Below are 20,911 nucleotides of genomic sequence, written 5' to 3'. Positions count from 1 at the left end.
TTTTTAATGTTTATTATTTTTGAGAGAGAGAGAGAGTGTGAGCAGGGGAGGGGGCAGAGAGAGAGGGAGATAAAGAATCTGAAGCAGGCTCTAGGCTCTGAGCTGTCAGCACAGAGCCCAATGAAGGGCTCAAACTCACAAACCATAAGATCATGACTTGAGCTGAAGTTGGATGCTTAACCGACTGAGCCACCCAGGCCCCTCACACTGTGTGATTTTAGAATATACTACAAAGCTTTAGTAATCAAAACAGTACAGTACTGGTATAAAAAGACATAGACCAATGGATCATAATAGAGCACCCAGAAATAAATCCACACACTCACAGTCAACTGATGTTTGACAAAGGTACCAAGATACACAATGCAGAAAGGATGGCCTTTTAAATGGTGCTGGGAAAACTGGATAGCCATTGGCAGAAAAATTAAATTGGATCATTATTTCACATCATATATAAATTCAACGCAAAATGGATTAAAGACTTAAATATAAGACCTGACAAACTGTAAAACTCCTAGAAGAAAACATAGGAGAAAAGCTTCTTGATCTTGGTCTGGGCAGTAAATTTTTGGATATAATTCCAAAAGCACAGGCAACGAAAGCAAAGACAGACGAATGTGACTGCATAAAACTAAAAAGCTTGTGCACAGCAAAGGAAACAATCAACAGAGTGAAGAGACAACCTACAAAATGGGTACGTAAACCATATATCAGGTAAGGGATTAATATCCAAAAAATATAAGGAACTAAAACAATTCAAGAGCAAGAAAACAACCCGATTTTAAAAAGGGTAAAGGACTTGACATTTCTGAAAAGAAAACATACAAACAGCCAACAGATACGTGAAAAGATGCTCATATCACTAATCATCAGGAAAATGGAAATCAAAACCAGAATGTGCCATCGCCTCACACCTGTTAGAATGGCTTTTATCAAAAAGACAAAAAATAAGTGTTGGCAAGGATGTGGAGAAGGGGGAACCCTTCTCCCTGGGAATGTAAACTGGTATAGCCATTACAGAAAAAGGTATGAAGGTTACCCAAAAAACTAAAAATAGAACTGCTATATGACCCAACAATCCCGCTAATGGGTATTTACTCAAAGGAGATCAAAGCATTGTCTTGAATGGTTATCTGTACTCCCATGTTCAATGTAGCATTATTCTTAAAAGCCAAGATAGAGAAACAACCAGCATCCATCAGTTGATGAATGGATAAGGAAAATGTGGTGTACACACACACACACACACACACAGGAATATTATTCAGCCTTAATAAAGAAGGAAATCCTGTCATTTACAACAACAGTGATGAACCTGAAGGACATTATGCTAAGTGAAATAAGCCTGACACAGAAAGACAAACACTGCACGATCTCATTTATACGTAGAATCTAAAAAAGCAGAACTCATAGAAGCAGAGGGTAGACAGGTAGTTACGAGGGACTGGAGCGGGACTGGGAGAGAATGGGGAAATGTTGGTCAAAGGATACAAAGTTTCAGCTACAGGAAGAGTATGTTCTAGAGATCAAATGTACAGCATGGTGACTATAGTTACTAATACTGTATTATATACTTGAAATTTTCTAAGAGTAAGTAAATCTTAATTGTTCTCAAAAAAAAGTATGTGAAGAAATGGATACACTAATTTGCTTGATTATGGTAGTTATTTCAGTGTATAAATATATCAAAATATCATGTTGCACACCTCAAATGTAAGCAGTTTTTGTCCGCTATATCTTAATAAAGCTGAAAAAAAGGAGAGGGAAGACAAAAGAGAAGACAGACATAGAACCTGGGGTAGACAAGGAACCAATCTATGTGGTTTGAGCCAGATATCTGGGGAACGTGAACTAAGAGATATAAGGAGACCAGTCGGTTGATTAGAGTTATAAAGTCAGAGTTGAGGCCACATTTGTCATGATAAATCAGAACCACCTCCATGCAGAAGTCATGGCAGGGCAGAGGCAGAAGCTGGTATCGAGAGAGAAGGATGGAGCAGATGTGAAGAAAGGAGCAAGAGAAGAGCTTTCGGGCCCGAAGAAGGGCAGAGAGTGGCTGCACCTCCTGCAGTTCTCGTCCTTGTCCTTTTCCTGTAGTTTTTCAGCACAAGCCCCTTGTTTTGAGCTCCGTGGAGTGAGTTTCTATTCCTTACAACGGCATGTCGTCTGACAGCAACAGAACTATCCAACAGACCTTTCTGTGAAAATGGAAAACGCTGTAGCTGTGCTGTCAAATACAGTAGCCACTACCCACATGTAGCCACCGAGCACTGAGAGCACCTGAGAAACGGACGTTTAAATTGTACGTCATTTTAATTAAAACTTCAGTATTCATACATGGCTAGTAGCTATCATATTAGCACAGCTTTACGATTATTATGACAAGGGGTCAAAGACAAGACGCACAATCAGTAAAAGCTAATGAAAGAGCCAGAAAAAAGAAGACCACGATGATGTCCTAGAGTTCAAGTAGAGGGTGTTCGTCCTAAAGGACGAGTTTGGTAAAGCCCCGTTAGTAGCAGTGTGTTATTAATTTTGTCACAGGAAAACCTGGATTCAGACAGCGGGTTAAATCATGGAACAAGCCATTCAAAGGCACACTAGCCATTAAAAATGAAAAAATTTAATCATACAGGAAGATGCTTACAATGTGTGGATAAATTAAAAAGAAAATTCATAAACTGGCATGGCCCTGATTACATTTATAACACACATGTGTGTCTAGATATCTGGCTTGTGGATTTATGAGTCATTTTTAATTCTTTGGCACTTTGTTAACTTTCAGAATTATCCACAAAGAACATAAATTTTTTATAATCAGAAATAAAGGAACAAATGATATGCTTAATGCACATATGCATAAAAACAGTAAATATCTTTGCCTGGTTCCTGATCTTAAGGGGAAAGTGGTCAATCTTTCACCATTAAACATGATACTAGCTGTAGGTTCTTTATAAACGTCCTTTATCAGATTGAGGAAGTTTCCACATATGCTAGTTTGTTAAGCATTTTTGTCATGAAAGGATGTTGAATTTTGTCAAATGCTTCTGCATGTATAATTTGGATCAGTTTTTTTTGTTGCTGTTTATTCATTAATATGCTAAATTACACTGGGGTTTTTTTGGTTTTTGTTTTCATTTTAGAGAAAGAGTGCAAGGGAAAGAGGGAGGCAGGGTGGGGCGGGGGAAAGAGAGGGGAAAGAGAGGAGAATCTTAAGCAGGCTCTATGCTCAGCATGGAGCCTGGTACTGGGCTCAACCCAGCAACCCTGGGATCATGACCTGAGTTGAAATCAAGAGTCAGACGCTCAACAGACGCAGGTGCCCCTACACTGACTGGTTTTTGAGTGCTAAACTAGCGTTGCACACTTGGGATAAAGCCCACTTAGTTGTACATTATTCTTTTTTTATATATTGCTGGATTCAATTTCCTAATATTGTTTACTACTCTTTATTTTTTAAATGTTTATTTTTGAGAGAAAGAGAGCACACGTGCTCAAGCATGCGTGTGCATGGGGAATGGCAGGAGAGGAGAATATAGGATCTGAAGCAGACTGTGCTGTCAGCACAGAGCTGGATGCGGGGCTCAAACTCACGAATTGTGAGATCATGACCTGAGCCGAAGTAGGACGCTCAACCAACTGAGCCACCCAAACGTCTCTTTTAACTACTCTTTAACTTAACTTATACAATAATGTAGTACAAACTGATTTAATGTATTATAGTATTAAGAAAACAGTATTTTGCCATTTAAATTACTTAACCTCTTTGAGCTTCAGGTTTCTAATATGTAAAATGAAAACACCGCTTATTTAACTTAATTGTATTGTTTTTATAGTCTAATGACTTAGATTTGAATGTGAATATATGATTTCCTATAACAGGCAACATAGCCTTATCATATTCATGTATCAGATACTGTTCTAAGAGCTATAGATACACACATTCATTTAATGCCCACAACAACCCTACGAGGCAGATACTATCATTTCCCGTTTTACAGATGAGGAAACAGACAGAGAGGTGGTAAGAAACTGCCCAGAGTGATATAACTAGTAGGTAACAGACTGGGATTAGAAACTAGAGTCTGAGCACCTAACTGCTAACTATATTGCCTCCTTAGTGATTTGACTTTAATTTGGTAAAGTTACTAAATCTCTTGGAGCCTAACTTCTTTATTGTAAAAGTAGAAATCATACCGGTCTTAGAAGCCTGTTACAGAAACTGAGAACATACATAAAGTATAAAATGGAGCTGGTACAGAGCCTGCCTCTGCCAGAGTTTCATGTCTATTTTGCTGGCAGGACCAAATAAGGCAAACACAGTGCAATGATTTGTAAAATATAAAGTGCTTATAAGGAGATAACCAATGTCAGTTATATGGTAAGTACATTACATGAGTGACAATGACAGTGGTGTTCAGGGATCCAGGCCAGTTACGTGTACACTGCCCAGTGGCGGACAGGAGGGACAGACAGAGAGAAATCACAACCACAGAGGTGACTCAGGGAGGAGGGGAACAACAGGGTGAACGGCTAGTTGGTAAATACCAGGCTATATCCCAGATGTGAAGATATATATCCAAAGTAGTCAAACTCTTAAATGTATAACAGAAAGGTTAAAACTAAGAAGAGCAAGTTAATCAAAACACTTCTTGAACATCTACTAATGCTGCCACAAAGTTGCTATAGCAAGAGATAATAAAAACTAAATCTGCCTTTTAAGAAGCTTTCCCAGTACCAATTTTTTCCACTTAAAAAAAAAAAAAAAGCCTCATTTGGGTTTTTTAAAAATAGAGCCCCTAGATAATGAAGAACAAAACAAATTCTCAGACTTTAAAGGGACCTAATGGTGACCTGGTTTTAAATTTTTTCTTGTACCTATCTTTCCAAGTTCTTTATCATTTCACCCAATTCCTGGTTTGCCCCTCCAAGCTCGAGGAGACAGGCTAATTTGTCAGCAGGCGACCAAACTGCTAAATTAGTGCGGCACCCGCCTCCCAGTTTTTTTTTTTTTTTTCAAAGTTTTTAAATTATTTTTGGGACAGAGAGAGACAGAGCATGAACGGGGGAGGGGCAGAGAGAGAGGGAGACACAGAATCGGAAACAGGCTCCAGGCTCCGAGCCATCAGCCCAGTGCCTGACGCAGGGCTCGAACTCACGGACCGCGAGATCGTGACCTGGCTGAAGTCGGACGCTCAACCGACTGCGCCACCCAGGCGCCCCCCGCCTCCCAGTTTTAGTTCGGCCTTGCCTCGCATCTCCACACCACAGCTGCCCCTCCCCTGACACCAATGCAGCCAATCAGCCCTAGCAGTTTAAGGAATTACGATCACTTTCCGTGATTTAGTGATCTGGGGTAAAAGACCTGGTGCCCACAGTCAGGGTACTGTGCATTAGCGTAGCCTGTTCCATTTTCCTAAGTGCCCTGGAGCCTGTCCAGCTTCTTCCCATCACCGGGGCCCCCGGAGCAGTACCTAAGCACACTCCAGCAGGGGCACAGATGCTATGGTATTTCCTGGCCACAGTTTTTGGAAGGCGAGTCTTTCTGGAAAGTCCTTCAACAGCCCTATGCCCTACGCCACCACCTACTTTCTTCTCCTGTAGACTATAGAACATTTCCTAGACCTGCCCTTAGGTGCTCTTAGGTTCCTAAATTAACCCCCCACCCCATTCTTTTCCTCCACATATAAAATCTATTCTTTTACATTTGGCAAGAAACCAATCTGGTCAACCTATAGGAAAAAAAGAAAGACTCAGATCTGTGATTTAGTTTCAGATACAAGTACTTTTTTCCAAACATCTTTCGCATTCACACTTACATTGCTTTTTATATGTACTGAAAATATAACTGCTTTGATATTAAGTGTTATGAGTTTGAGACTTCGGGTTCATTATGCTCGGATGTGAATCCTAGGCCTGCTGCTAATTAGCCGTGTGCCCTTGCTGGTTACATCACCTCCCTTAGCCCCGGTTTCTCTGAAATAAGGGAGAGGTGACTAGAACACTGGTAGCATACCCTCCTCCCACAACCCCATGCCTACCTCTGGCATGGGGGGCGTGGCGGGGGAGACTGTGCACTAAAATCTGCATTCTTGCCCTTACCACAACCACACTTCCTCCAACTGACCCCAGAAATGCTGAGTTACTGAAAGTAATAATTACAGTAATTTATGGAAACTGTTTATCATTTAAGCCTTACTTGCCATGCAGCACAATAACAATTATGCAAGCCATTAAGTGTGTCAGATTCATTTTGCCACATATTTTATTTGATTTTTAACACTAACATCTATTCACATAGGCTCAGTCTGTAGCTCACGCAGCATGTGCCTCCTTACAATTAAAAAACTATTAGAGCGAACAGTGCCTAGGAGGGAAAATCAGGCACCTAAGGGAGAAATTAAAGAAGTAATTTATTTCAAAGAGTTTCAAGTATAGTCACTTCTCTTATCTCCCTCCCTCCTCACAGGACTGAACACTTGAAGGATGGGAGAGGACTATTTCCTATTTCCAGATTTCTTTGGAAACCACCTCACTGGTGCGGTTTCTTTTTGCACCAGGGCATAAGTAGAATAATGCCAACTAATAGATTAGTCTTGCTTGGTCAGGTGCCCACCCCTTGGTGCAGTAAACCACGGCTGGGGAATAGAGGCGCTAGGTCACGTGATAAAGAACACACCTACTTGTGTTAGTTTGGGTTCTCTGACCAACAGAGGTGGGATCAGAAGTGCTTAGTCAGACTAGTGCTTTAAATCTGTCTTCAGAACTGGAGGAGAAAACTTAAGATAGCCAAGACAGAATTCCTCACAGATGTCTCTTGATGTGTAACACAATTTCCTAGGAATAAAAGCCGAAGTTGGGCATAGTTTGGTTGCTGACAGGTAGTAAACCTAATCTGAGTCAGTGTCCTGTCGACTTCCACTAATTTGAGACTTTATAATTAGGGCTGTAAGTCTGCAGTGAAAGCGAAGAGGTCAATAAACTGGAGATTTATCCGCTATGAGAAGTAGGGAAATGTGCTGATAAAAACTTCACATAAACCACCCACGAAGAAGGCAGTATTTGTAATGCTGAGCACCGTCCCTCTGCTGGAGGCACTTGCCGCGAGCCCAGACACCAGAACTACCCTCTCTTAAAAATCTCACTTTAGCTTGAGCTAATAGCTTCCGGGAGCAAGCCTAAGGAGTGAGAGGAAGAGGACACCCAACCAGGTAAGACATTTCCATCTAGCCTAACCATCAATGTGTCAATGTTCACACACTTGCTAAGGGGACTACACAAGTTCCAATTTTTATTTTATTACTTATGAGAGAGACAGAAGAGAGAGAGAGAGAGAGAGAGAGAGAGAGAGAGAGAGAGAGAGAATGAATGAATGAATCTTAAGCAGGCTCCATGCTCACTTAGCATAGAGCCCTGCATGGGGCTCGATCCCACAACCCTAGGATCATGACCTGAGCCAAAATCAAGAGTTGGACGCTCAACCGACTGAGCCACCCAGGCGCCACTATGAGTTCCGATTTCTAAATAAATGCCGAGATGCTAGGAAGATCTGGACCTTTCAGGTGGATTTCTGCGTACAACTACTCCTTTCAAAATCCAGTATAGTCCTACCCTCTCATTCTCCGCTACCTCCCACTCTCAGTAAATGATCTTGCTTCCTTAGTCATAGTTAAAAACAAGAACTGGACAGGAACCTCTGCAGTCTTCTGCTGCTGTCACTACCACCATAATCCCTAAACACCCCCTTTCCCCTCTTTCTCACGGGAAAGGAAGAAGGATGCTTCTCATTCCCTCTGTGCTCCTATGGCTCTGCTTGATCAATTAGCCCCTCTGTCTCCTATCTGTTCAATAACCCTTCAATCCATTGATTCCTTCCCACAAGCATTTTTTTTAAATTTTTTTTTTTAACATTTTATTTATTTTTGAGACAGAGAGAGACAGAGCATGAACAGGGGAGGGTGAGAGAGAGAGGGAGACACAGAATCTGAAACAGGCTCCAGGCTCTGAGCTGTCAGCACAGAGCCCGACGAGGGGCTCGAACTCACGGACTGCGAGATCATGACCTGAGCCGAAGTTGGATGCTTAACCGACTGAGCCACCCAGGCGCCCCCCTTCCCACAAGCATTTAGTCATGATTAGTTCTTGTACCCTAAAGGGGTTAAAAAAGAAAAGAAAAGCTAAAACCTCACTTCATCTTATGTGTCTCTAGATCTGTCCCCCTATTTCTCTTTCCCTTTAGAGGCTGGCTTCTTGCAACAACTTTCATTGTCAAATCTTCATCTCCTCACCAAACGGTACTCTTCGATGCACTACAATACTGCCTTTTTGGGGGGCAAATCTAACGGATCCTTCATCCTTATCTTTGGATTGAGCATTCCTTCCTGCTGAAAGTGCTTCTCCCTCAATTACCATAATACTCCTTTCTGGTTTTCTTTCACTTCTGTGATTCCTCCTCCCCCATAGTCTTTTACACATGTTCCTTCATCTGTCCTCCCCTTCAGTGTTGCTACTCCTCAGAGTTCCATTTTCAATCCTGTGCTAAGTCATCTCATCTGTTTCAATAAGTTCAGCTATATCCTTATGTGTTCAAGACTCCACCCTTATCTCCCTCTTGAATCCTGGAGCCACGCAAACTCCCTACTGGAATCTCTTCCTTTTAGGCCCACAGGCACCTCAAAATCAATACGCCAAGAAAGAGAACCCAATACCTTTACCACAAGGCTGCTCCTCTACTGAGCTCCCAGCTCAGTTAATGGCTAACCCACTTAGCAGTGCCAGTCAGATTCCTGGCCATCACTCACAGCTCCCTTCCCCCATTTATTAAGATACCGAGTCCTCCTATGCCACCTACAAAATATCTCAAGATTCCTGCCTCTGTCTGCCTTAGTGCTACTGCTGAAATTTATTTAGGCAATTTGTTCATTCAGGAATCAACTTGTTGTCTGTCATCAACTCTTGCCCGGATTACTGAATAGTCTCCTGGATTCTGTTTCTACTCTAATTTATTCTCCAGTTTGCATGAGTGATTTTTAAAAAACAACCTCCTGGGGGCACCTGGGTGGCTCCAACTCTTGATTTTGCCTCAGGTCATGATCTCACGTTTCATGAGTTCGAGCCCCGCATCAGACTCTGTTCTGACAGTACAGAACCTGCTTGGGATTCTCTCTCTCTCCTTCTCTCTCTGCCCATCCTGTGCGTGTGCTTGTGCGTGCACTTCCTCTCTCTCTCTCAAATAATAAGCTTTAAAAAATAAAAAATGAAAACATTTAAAAACCTCCTGATTCAAACCCTTCATTGACTTCAGAGTTTTGAAGATAATGTCAAATTTCCCTAACACATCACGGAGATTTCACGAGCTAGCTGCTGCTTGCTTCTCATGGCCACATCCCTCAGCATCCCGACTCCCACTTATTCAGCCATAGTCTCGTGCTTGGTTCTACCAATGTCCCCCTTCTCCAAGCCCTGTCTCCTTTTCCCTCCAGGATAAGCTTCTCCAGAACTTTAGGGCCTGCCTTAGGCATCCACACCTCTAGATCTTGGATCAAGTACCTCTCTGTTGAACTCTGTCATAGTCCTTATCATATCATAAAACACAACTGCCTATTACCCTATTGTCTCCTTTCTCTACTCGGGTGTGAGTTCGTTGAGGGCAAGGGCCCAGACTTAGTAAACCTTAAACCACTGGTTTATATGACTTGGTTTGTATTACACAAAGATTGTCATATACAAGACGTGGATAAATATGTAATGAGTTAATAGGCTAAATGGTATCCTTTTGAGTGTAGGTAAAGTAAAAACGACAAATATTTATTAGTACTTTATGCTTCATAACACAACCATCCCCTCTCGTTAATTTTCATAACAATCTCAACAGGTAGGTTGTACCACCAACCATATTTTAAGTGTAAAGAAACAAGAACAGAGAAGTTAAGTGACTTGCTCAAGTCAGGACTCAAATCTAGGCTATATGGTAAGGCTGAGAATCTTCTATCAAACAACCACATCTCTAATGAAATATTTAGTAGTGAGTGAGGTAGTTTATTCTGCAATAAATAGAGGATTTCAGATCATCCTCTAACTATGCAATTTTAATCTTTGGACATAAAAAAAAGGGTATTTAAATAAATTTAAAAGAAAAGGTCTAATTTGAATTAATACCTGTGTTGCTTAAAATTTTCAAATATGAAGAAACGTCTCCATTTTTAACCACTCTATTTAACATCTCAGAAAGCTCATAAAAATTTAAAATCTATGGTAGTTACAGGTTTATATGCTTATTAATACTATGAATAGCTGAGAATGGATTCAGAAAGCTTATCTGTTCTTGGAAAGTTTCATACCCATATACCCATAGAAATGCCTAGTCATAGCCATCTTCAAGGTCTTTAAATACCACAAACGAGCAGCAATATTACCAAGTACCTTTAAGATGACCTAGGATTATAATCTACTTTCTTTGACATGCTGACAAACACCAAACAACATTCAGAACTAGTTTCTGGAAAAGCAAAAATTTTCTTTTCCCAAGCATTAGGATCATGTAATGCTGCATTTCTATAGGAATATATCATAATTCTCAGTCAATCATACTACACTCTAGAGTGAAAAATAAAACCCCAGCTATCCAAATAACAAAGTATTACTGGTTCAACATAGGATTATTTAAAATAGTCAAACAATGGTTTTAAGTTCATTTTTGAGACACAGATCAGTAATTAAAAAAAGGGGGGAAAAGAGAATACTTACAATACATCCCTGAAGTCTCCAAACACATACATATGCCTAAAGCTGTCAATAGCTATGACAGGGCAATCGGCTGGAGTTTTCTGTATGTGCAGAAGAGGATGTCTAAATTTGTCACAGTCAGCATGTAAAAAGTTTATGGTACCTTTATAAGAAATAGAATTTGGAGACAGATTAGAATTTTCTTGATCATATTCTCATAAGATTACAAGTTCATGAAAAGTGACAAATAAATAAATAATGAAATGAAAAATCAATATGCTTTAGAGTATTATAGATCACCAAAACTACAACCTAAATATTACAACATTTTAAAAAGGTAGAATTTTAGTGCCTAGGGCAGAGTAGAATTTCCTTAGAAATTATATGAACTCAACCTGAATATAAATGCTATGGTGACCTTTTTTTTTTTCCTTTGAATGGGCAATCGCCTACCCATCTGGGTTTTCAGCAAGTTCATGAAATTGACATACAAGCCCTTCTCAAGGAGCCATCTTCATTTCATCAAGGATGCCCTTCCAGTCCCTACTGGTTGATACTTAATGTAATTCAACCCCAAAATATTTACTATGTGACCAGTAAGGGCGTGGCTGTATACAATGCCCTAACTTTACTTTGTTCTGACTTTCTTCTCTAACTACAGAGGGAAAGTAGGTGATAATTTCATACTCTTTTCTGATGGTTTGAAGAAGTCCACAGAGAACTACTCAATTCTCTTTCATTTAGAAATAAATGTTAGACCGTGTAAGTCTCGAACTTACATCTCTGGAATGATCCATTAGAAAGGGACCAGAAGAGTATGAAGATGCTGGAATAAAGTACATAAAACTAATGTTGTCCACCCATGACCCCACTTTTCATGCTATTTTAGGGAGCCAATAGAGTCATGGTTTAAAAAAAAAAAAAAAAGCCACCGCTTCATATTAGCTCCACTAATGCCTCCCACCCCCATGTTTACATGTAAATTCAGGGGATAAGTAGAGTTAACATTACTTATTAAACTCTTAACCCAAATACGTTTACGTTGATATGAATGTAATGGGGGAGGGGAGGGATAGAAGAAAGGCTGAAAATAAACACCTTAATCTGTCTACCTTTTTCACTTATTAATTGTCGGGCTACTTCATTCTGGAATATTTCTAAACTTTCCGTATCTTCTTTCATGTGGAAGAGTATGAGAAAAGGCAGTCCTTCTTCTGTCAATTCCTGTATACAGAAGTATTCAATAAGAATGATCAGGCCTCTCCATTGTTCTAGGTAGGAACAATTTGAACCCAACCCAAGTAACACGTGTAACAGCTGCAACTTCCCAGGAAAAGAGGGTCCAGTGGTGTAAAGAAACATTAGCCTCAATGGAGGAAGGAAGCCTTCTGCCTTCTACCTGAAGTTCCCAGGCACTCAGAGGACAAACATGTCCTGCTCTAGTGCTGGAACTCATCTGACTTAAAGTAACCACTGGGCTGGTCTATCAGTTCCCTTTGGCTGAAACCAGGACATTTTAAACATGAGCCGACCAAAGGAGGAACTATGCTGGTTCTTCAACAAGATGTGGACTTTAGGGTGGGGGAAACAGGATTAGTATTTTCAGTCTTCAAAAATAACACTGAAAAACTAAGTGGGTATACCAGCAACAAATCTAATTGGCAAACACACATTTATTTTAAGGTCTGTTGCAAAATCCACTCCACTCACAAGAGAACGACCCTAAGCTGAAAAGTGTTTGATTCAGAGTAAAAGACAAAAACCCCCACAAGACAGCCAGTTTTCAATACACAATGTATCGACATTAACACCGCTATGTACGTGTATGTTTTGTACCTTGTATACGCACATATGCAAAAACGCCTTGAAAATTACTGAGTGCTTTAAGAACTTTTATTATTGTTATTGAGAATAATCAAGAGAAATGTGATAAGTAGACAACATATTTTCATCATTTATTCTCTCTGACAAATGCTAAGTTTGGACTGATAAGTCCAGAAAGGGCCTCATAATAAAATTATTATAATAAAATTATTTCTATCAACTATCCTTTTGCGTGTCTCTCTGTCATTTAGAAATTGCAACAGTAGAAAACACAAACATCCTTTATCCTAAAACAGTGAAACTGGAACCTATCTTCTAGGACAAGAGCTTGCTCGTGGTTTCTATCTCCGTGTTTAAGCCCGTTACACTTGTACACAGAATAATTAAGCTTCCTGTCACATTTACCTTTATATTTAAAAACATTTTTTTTAATGTTTATTTATTTTTGAGACAGAGACAGAATACGAGCAGGGGAGGAAAAGAGAGAGAGAGACACAAATTCTGAAGCAGGCTCCAGGCTCTGAGCTATCACCACAGAGCCAGACATGGGGCTCGAACTCAGACTGCAGATCGTGACCTGAGCCAAAGTCACTCAACTGACTGAGCCACCCAGGAGCCCTATGTTTACCTTTTAAAAATTGAGATGTAATTCACATACCATAAAAGTTCATCATTTTAAAGTGTACAATTTGGTAGGTTTTATTACAAGGTTTTCAAACACCGACAGTACCTGATTCCAGAACGTTTGCATCGCTCCAAGAAGAAACTCCACACTCAATCACTGGCAGTCCCTGTCTACTTCTCTTGCCTCCCAGCCCCTGGCCCCGGGCACTGCAGTGATCTTTCAGCAAGCTGATTTACAATTTCTTCCTCACTTTTTATCTCTTTAGCTCACATTTTTTTCATTCTTTCTTTCTCTTTCTCTCTCTCTCTCCCTCTCTTTCTTTCTTTCCCCAACCCATTCATTGCTTCTACTACTCCCACAATTCCATCTTTGGACTTCTCTGCTCTAGCCTGGCCACTTCAACTAGTTCAACAACCTCAAGTACCACTATATTTGGTCCCTTTTATTTCCAAGCCCAGTTCCAGTCCTCCATCCAAGTCTGGATTCCCACCCACCTCTTTATTATCTACACTGTAAAGTCTAACCAATGCCCTCAACACTCAACATTAACGCACAGGCCCCTCCTCTTACTTCACCATTTCCGTGGGCCCTTCTATTTCTCTTTTAGCCCTTTTGTTACAGAACTGAAAAGCCTCTTCTAGAAAGTCATCCTGGATTTCTACTCCATTTCCGCCAAAGGTAGAAATGAACACTGTCCTCTGAATTCCCAGAACATCTCCCAGGGCCCCTCATGCGGCATGCGGCGTGTCTTTAATGTTACATTATCTGTACGTGCTAGCTCCTGGACTGAAAACATCTTAAAAACAGAGACTCTCATTTTGCTTCTCTTTTGCTCACAGATTACTGTACACGGTAACGTGCGATCAGCCTATGACTGCATAAATGAAGACACATGTTGTTGAATAAGTACTAGTGAAATAAGACTCAGCGGTCACCTTTTAGAAAAGTTAAGAGCGAGGAGGTTAAAAGTAAAAACAAATATAACATGCGGCTTTGTAACACTAAGCAAGAGGTGGATGTACCAACGACCATGAGGAGAGAAATAATGAATAGACAAGCAGTTTGAATACATCCATGTCACTTAGGTCGCTATGCCAATTTACATACATTAACATAGTAGCCAGTAGTTTATGCTGCCTAGGCTTCCCTGTTCACCTGTGTCCCCACCAACACATTCTTTATGAAACAGGTATCAAAAGATTCAGGAGAGGGATATCAAGACAACCAGCTTTAGAGGCTAACAAATCTTTCCTCACATTTTAAATAATTTGGGGTGGTTGGTTACAACATGTAATAAAAATCCAAAGACTTTTAAATGTGTCAACTACTGTGGAGGTGGGGAGAGGGACCCCTATTTGTTGTTTAAGGTTTTCCAGGTCTACACCTTTCAACTCTTTTTGAAACAATTCCTACAAGAACAACGAGAGCAGGTGAATAATCGGGACAAGTTACTAACTCTTTCTAAGCCTCTGAGGAGTAAATAAACTAATGCAATAAAAAATTGTATTCAGCTAAACAAACCCGAAGCCTAGAGAACTGAGCAAAGTAGCAGAGGTGCTCATAGGATAAACTAGGAAAGAGCGCAAGCAAGCTTTACTGAACGTCACTTCCCTGGGGCAGGTATTGTCCGAGGCTGCTTCTGTGCCACCACCGCAGAGCTGAAGCACTTGGGACAAGACAGCGTACAAACTGCAAAGCCTAAAATATTTACCAGCTGAGCCTTTACAGAATTGCCAATCTCTAAGTGGTGGTTGTATGGGTGTGTTCACACTTGATAATTTCTTGAGCCGTATATTTAAAATCTGACCTATAAATTCTAATTCTTTGACATGCAATGCACAGCTCTCTATATACGTCACACACCTAGGCCTTTGTTATTTGCTCCTCCAATCTTAGGCTTTTGTGTTTTGTTTCTGTGAGAGTTATAAGACTTTAGATGGACTTAGATCAGGAGTATGGGATCACTGAGGTCAGTTACATGATAACTGATAACCGCTGTCATGAGTACGATGAAAGAGAACACAAGTCCATTCTTTTAGGGTAGACAGGAATCAGAAAAACCTTTTTATGGCAAAGGATTATTCACTGTATATAATTAATTGTAACCGAAATCTGCAGCGCACTGCTTCTAAAGGCACCCCCTTAACCAAGAGGGAGTATCAGAATCACCTGAGAGGCCATGGTCAAACTTACTTTCAAGGCTGTAGTCAACCATTGCTACGGCAGGAAATGCAACAGAGGGGTTCTGGGACAGTAAAGGCAAAGAACCACTGGCCTCTTTTCGGAAATGGCTACGATATAGTTCTGTTCACTGTACGATTTTTTTACAATTGGTAAGTCTGTAGTAAAACAGTAAGATGTCTGGAGGAACCTTGGCTCTTTCAGAAATCTGAATTCAAGATAACACACATTAGAAAGCCATACCTCTCCATTTTCAAACGTTATTTCTCGAACAAGAGGAACGCATTTATCTTGAATCCAATTGTAAGTCCCATCGAAATTTGTCATAGATCCCAAGTAGACCATATCTGGAGCAGAATGCTATTACAAAAGCAGGGGGAAAAAAATTAAATGAATCTAACCTGTGTTAGTAAAAATGCACTCTCTAAGCCATCTATGACCCAGAAAATCTACAGGGTATACAAAAAAGAAAAACAAAACAAAACAAAAAAAAAACCCAAAAACAAAAAATCATGAAACTTCCAAGAAAGAGAGCTGTGTAAAAAAGCTGGTAAGTCTGTATTTATCAGAGACCTAATTATCCAACCTGTGATGTCTAAGCCTTCTGCTTTTCCTCCGATTTGATTCAATTAACTATTTATTTTTACCAATGGCAGGCAGGCATTGTGAAAAAGAATCACCCAAATGAATTGATTTAGCTATCCCTTAGAGCTGAAAATGTTAGAAGAAAATGTGGAAACTTCCAGGAAAAAGGCCTTAAGAAATACAAGATACTATATAAATCTAAGGCATAGCTATCTCTAATATTACCTACAATATCTCTTTCCACATTCACTCAAAATCCGTATTTATGAAGTGTTTAAAATGATGACAAAAACAACAGCTACCATTAACTGAGTAAACTTACTGTGTCAAAGCACTGTTTGTTGTAAGCACCTTATATGTGTTGACTCGTTTAATCCTTGAAACATCCCCCAAAGGCAAGGACTATTATTATCATGGCTATTTTTATTAACGAACAAACTGAAGGTCAGAGAAGCTAAGCAACTTTCCCAGAGTTATACACCTAGGAAGGTGGCATATTTAACACGTTAAACCTGAATCTCATTCCAGAGCCTGTGCACTTAACAACCAAAATACACAGTGAGACACTGCACTGGATTCTGATAACCTAGAGATGGTCACACTATGGAACCTACTATTAATGAAATAACAGGCAAATACTTGTCTGAATTTGGAAGAGAAATGAGCTTTCTAAGCAAAAATTTCATTCATATGACTACATGAAAATTAAAAACTTCACTGTATCAAGACACTACAAACAACATTAAAATAAAAACCATGAACCAAAAAAATACCAACAATTTTCTATTTGCACGTGTGTGAAAACGGCAGTGACATACTGGTAAGTCAAACGAGAGGACACGAGATGACACAGACTGTGATTTTTGCCTCTTGGTTGTGGTTACCATCATCTGGACTTAAGCAGCTACTTCTAAGTTTAGACACTTAACTTCTGAGCCAAGGGCTAAGAGCCACCTAGCCGCTCCTTATTAGCTGGCAAGTATCAGGTTAATTTACACCCCAGAAGACCTAGGAGCTTGGCTGGTCTGACTCAGGTAGGAGTGGTGATCACAGACCACTGAAACATTGTTTTGCATTTGCGTCTTAAAACGAATGCAAAACAGAGAGGTAGATCTGGCCTGGGGATAGGAGATCTCTAGTCTCAGCTCGGCTACTAAATCCCTATCTGACTTTCAGCCTGTATGTCCCCATCTTTAAAAAGTTTGGATTAATAGAAGAAGATGCCTTAAGGTTCCTTTTATACTCAAAGTCTGTGGTTCTGTGAATTAAAAAATATGAATTATAGATTATAAAACATATAGATCATACTATACATTTAAATTACACTTAAAATTATACACACTAAGAAATAGCAACTTACCCCTGGTGGTTTGTAGATTATGTTGTCTCCACTATATCTTTCTGGTTTTGAAACAGCTCTGAAAGGAAGAGAGAAGCAGCGATACTCAAGAAAAATAATAGCAGTAATATACTTGAATGAAACAGAATTGGCTAGCTGTTTTGCCATGTATTATAATGACTTGAAATATATACTTGTCCATCATCTTTCCTACTTATAAGACTGTACAATACCAACAAAACCATATATTTAAAGGAAAACTTTAATCCAAGGCACATTTTTTTAAAGGAAAATTTTAGTTAGCTGTTTTTGCGACTCAATATTTTATAAATTTAGAATGGCAGTTTTAGCACTAAAAAGCTATTTTTGACACCAGCCTGTTTCCAGTAACTTGGGGTCAAGGTCATTGATGTGGTCACACAGATCAATCAATCACAAAAACACATTATTTGCTTGCAAGTCAGACAATCATGAATTCTCTTTTTACTTTTTAAAACCAAAACTTATAAAAAAAAAAAAAAAGTAGATGAACTGAAATAACCTAGTTATTTAGTTCCACGACAACCAAATTTTTTTATGTGTTCACTGTTTTTTCCTATGCCTTGTACAGTATATACTCTGGCACATAAAATGTGTCCATCAATATTTGGTGATTGAATTCTACAACAAATTCCAAGTCAAATGGGTAACTTTTTTCTAAATTATATTTGGATTACTTGAACAGATTTATCTCCATTTTCTAACTAGAGTAGTACAGGAGAGAGGTGCAAGGGATGCTAGCTGAGACTGATACCAATGGAACAAAAAGGAAGAACACACTTCACTCACTCATTCGTTCATTCATTCATTCATTCATTCCCTATTCATTATGTGCTTCCTTTGTATCAGATATGGTCTTGGCACTGGGTACACAGAAGTGAACAAAACTGACAGTGCCTGTGCTCTTGCGAAGCTTGCGTTTTGGTAGAAAGAGAGACAAGCAAATAGATACATTTATTTTGGGTGATTGAAACCAAAAAAAAAAAAAAAAAAAGTGCTCTGAAGAAAACTAGGTGGATAAAGGCTAATAAGCTGGATGACGGCAGTGTTATTTTATTTTTTAATGTTTATTTATTTTGAGAGAACGAGCGAGCACACCCAAGCAGGTAACGGCAGAGAGAGAAAGAGATAGATAGATAGAGAGATAGAGATAGAGAGAGAGAGAGAGAGAGAGAGAGAGAGAATCCCAAGCAGGCTCTGCATGGTCAGTGTAGAGCCCTCCAAGGGGCTCGAACCCACGAACCGTGAGATGGTGACCTGAGCCGAAATCAAGAGTTGGACGCTTAGCCAACTGAGCCACCCAGGATTCCTGGCAGTGTTCTTTTATATAAAGTTGCAGGAAAGGTCTGGGGAGCTGGTGTCTAGGAGAACAGGAAGGGCGAGGGCTCTGCTGCCTTCAGTGTGCCCGCAGTGTGTGAGGACGCAAGCAAGCAGCCCGTACAGCTGGAAAGCAGTCATGCGAAAAGCAAGGCAGGGAGGAGTTCCTTTGTTATTTACTCCTACGTTGATCTCCAAAAATCACTGATAGTGTTTACAGCAAAACACACACACAAAATCTACAGAAGCATTAAAACAAGGATGAAGGTCACAAAATGGAAAGGACACACTGTGCCAGAAACCTGGGCTCTACTCAAGATAGGCACCAAAATTAAGTCTAACAGTTACTGGCCAAGGAAAAGAGAAATAGTACTCCAAAAAGTCAAAGTATGGTGGAGAACACCCCCAATGAAAAGAAAGGGGAAGAACTACTGAATGATTCCATTGAGAGAGAAAGAAAAAAAAATAGGAAAGTCAGAGAAATCAGAATGATAAGGAGCAAACCAGGGGGATTCAAGGTAACACAGTGCAGACATAGCAGAAAAAAAACAGGGTAGTTGAGTGTCACATCCTTCAGAGAAACTGAAGAGGATTAAAGATTGAAAAAAAGCCCACTGGACTTGGGAATTAAGAAGCATTTTGTGACTGTGTGGAGTGAAGTTTCACGAGAGTAATGAAGGTAAAGTCGGCTTCCAAAAAAGTAAGGATTTTTCACTGGTTAGAGTTTAAGAAATTCAAGGTAGCCTAACATAAACTAGTCTTTGAAAACATTTGGGAATGAAAAGAAAGAGACAGGATTATAGCTCAAGGTCTGGAAAGAGAGAATCATGTTTTTTGGAAAAAGAAAGCAGTTCATGAAAAGGGTCAGGGTGAAAACATGAGAAAGCAAGGACAACTGATGGATGAAAGCCACAGAGGTTCCTGAAGGGATGGTTACAAAGACACAAGTAAAGAAGTTAACCTTGGGAAGGAGGACTCTTCCTCTGGGACAGGGAAGGGAGAAGAAAAGGTGGTGGAGAACCTGAGATTAACCAAGACACAACGAAACCCAGTCTTCTTAATGAGAAAGACTGGGAGTTGTTTCAGTTTGGAAACCCCACAAGTTAGCGTTTTGTGTTAGTAAATGAGCACGAGAGGTAGTTGTTAACTTGTCCATTCTTTTCTGCTCACCCATATTCTGGAGCAGAAGATGGTACAGAAAAAAGAATAAACAGAACTCTTAAAGAGGTCAGACAGGTGTAAGGAAAACTGGTTGGTGACTTTATGGGAACTGAGATCATCTCCGGAGAGTTCATCTTCAGAAAATGACCACACACAACAAGAATCCAACATGGCAGCCAAGCTGACCCACTGACACACTCTCCATTAAGATACGTACCCAAATGCAGAAAGAAAGGCACAATCGTCGTGCAAAATATTTGCTACTCTTTCAAAAACTCTATAGTTTTCTGAATCCTTTTGCTCAAAATAGCCAATGATATTTCTTTTGCTGCGCTGTAAAATAAAGTATGTGATTATTTTGCAAACATATATAGTGCTATAAACATATTATTTCATTCACCCAGCTGTTGTTCAATTACGTATAAACGGAGTAGGACTATAAATACATATTTTGATTTTAACACCTAGTCCAAAACTACTGAAGATGACATGAAGGTTGAAAACGATCTTAACTACCATCTAATGTAATCGTAAACATTTCCTTCTAGCAGTTCATTTTAACTAATCAGTGATAATCTATTCCTAAACAGGGTGACTATTCTTAAAATAGGACACCGGTTCACAACATATTACAGTTGGTAGAGTCTTCTTCATGGGTCTGTCATATTCCTACACATTTAGGCACAGCCACGTGCAAGATCCTGTCCACACTTTATCCAGGCCATTTCTCAGGCTTGCATTTGTAGCAAGCAACACGGTAGTGTGAGGTAATGTCTCCCTCCCGGACAAGCAGCAGGCTTACTGCTGGCTCTGAAACAGGAGTTCTCCTGCAACAGAATCCACAGCATGTGCAGGCAGCGGTCTGGACCCTCCCTGTCCCCTCCACAGGACTTGGAGGGCAAGGACACAAATCCAAACCTGGTCCCATTGTTTGCTGGGATGTGAGCAATAATGTCCTTTGTCTCTGACGCAGGGGCCTTGTGTTTTCTGAAAGCATCCATGAAAGGGTAACTAACTGCCTAGCTCACCAGCACGTAAAAGTCAAATCTCAAACCCGACCCTGACAGCCTAAAGCCCCAACTCTTTTTTTTTTTTTTTTTTAACACTTCTTAGTA

The 20,911-nt window shown here is 40.0% G+C and overlaps 1 protein-coding gene across 1 annotated transcript in view; it reads right to left on the bottom strand.

The window, feature by feature from the left end:
* ERP44 (endoplasmic reticulum protein 44) overlaps nt 1-20,911 on the bottom strand; it is a 97,083-nt gene that overhangs the window by 9,948 nt on the left and 66,224 nt on the right. The window contains exons 6-10 of the mRNA XM_058694770.1: nt 20,014-20,129; nt 17,301-17,358; nt 15,599-15,715; nt 11,838-11,949; nt 10,747-10,888 (exon numbers count right to left, since the gene is read on the bottom strand). Coding sequence (XP_058550753.1) covers nt 10,747-10,888; nt 11,838-11,949; nt 15,599-15,715; nt 17,301-17,358; nt 20,014-20,129 — 545 coding nt within the window. The remainder of the gene's footprint in view (nt 1-10,746; nt 10,889-11,837; nt 11,950-15,598; nt 15,716-17,300; nt 17,359-20,013; nt 20,130-20,911) is intronic.

The sequence above is a fragment of the Neofelis nebulosa genome, chromosome 12, assembly GCF_028018385.1.
Source record: "Neofelis nebulosa isolate mNeoNeb1 chromosome 12, mNeoNeb1.pri, whole genome shotgun sequence".
Classification (NCBI taxonomy): Eukaryota; Metazoa; Chordata; class Mammalia; order Carnivora; family Felidae; genus Neofelis; species Neofelis nebulosa.
Note: the sequence above shows the minus strand (reverse complement) of the source record. Positions and strands in the feature narration are given on the sequence as shown.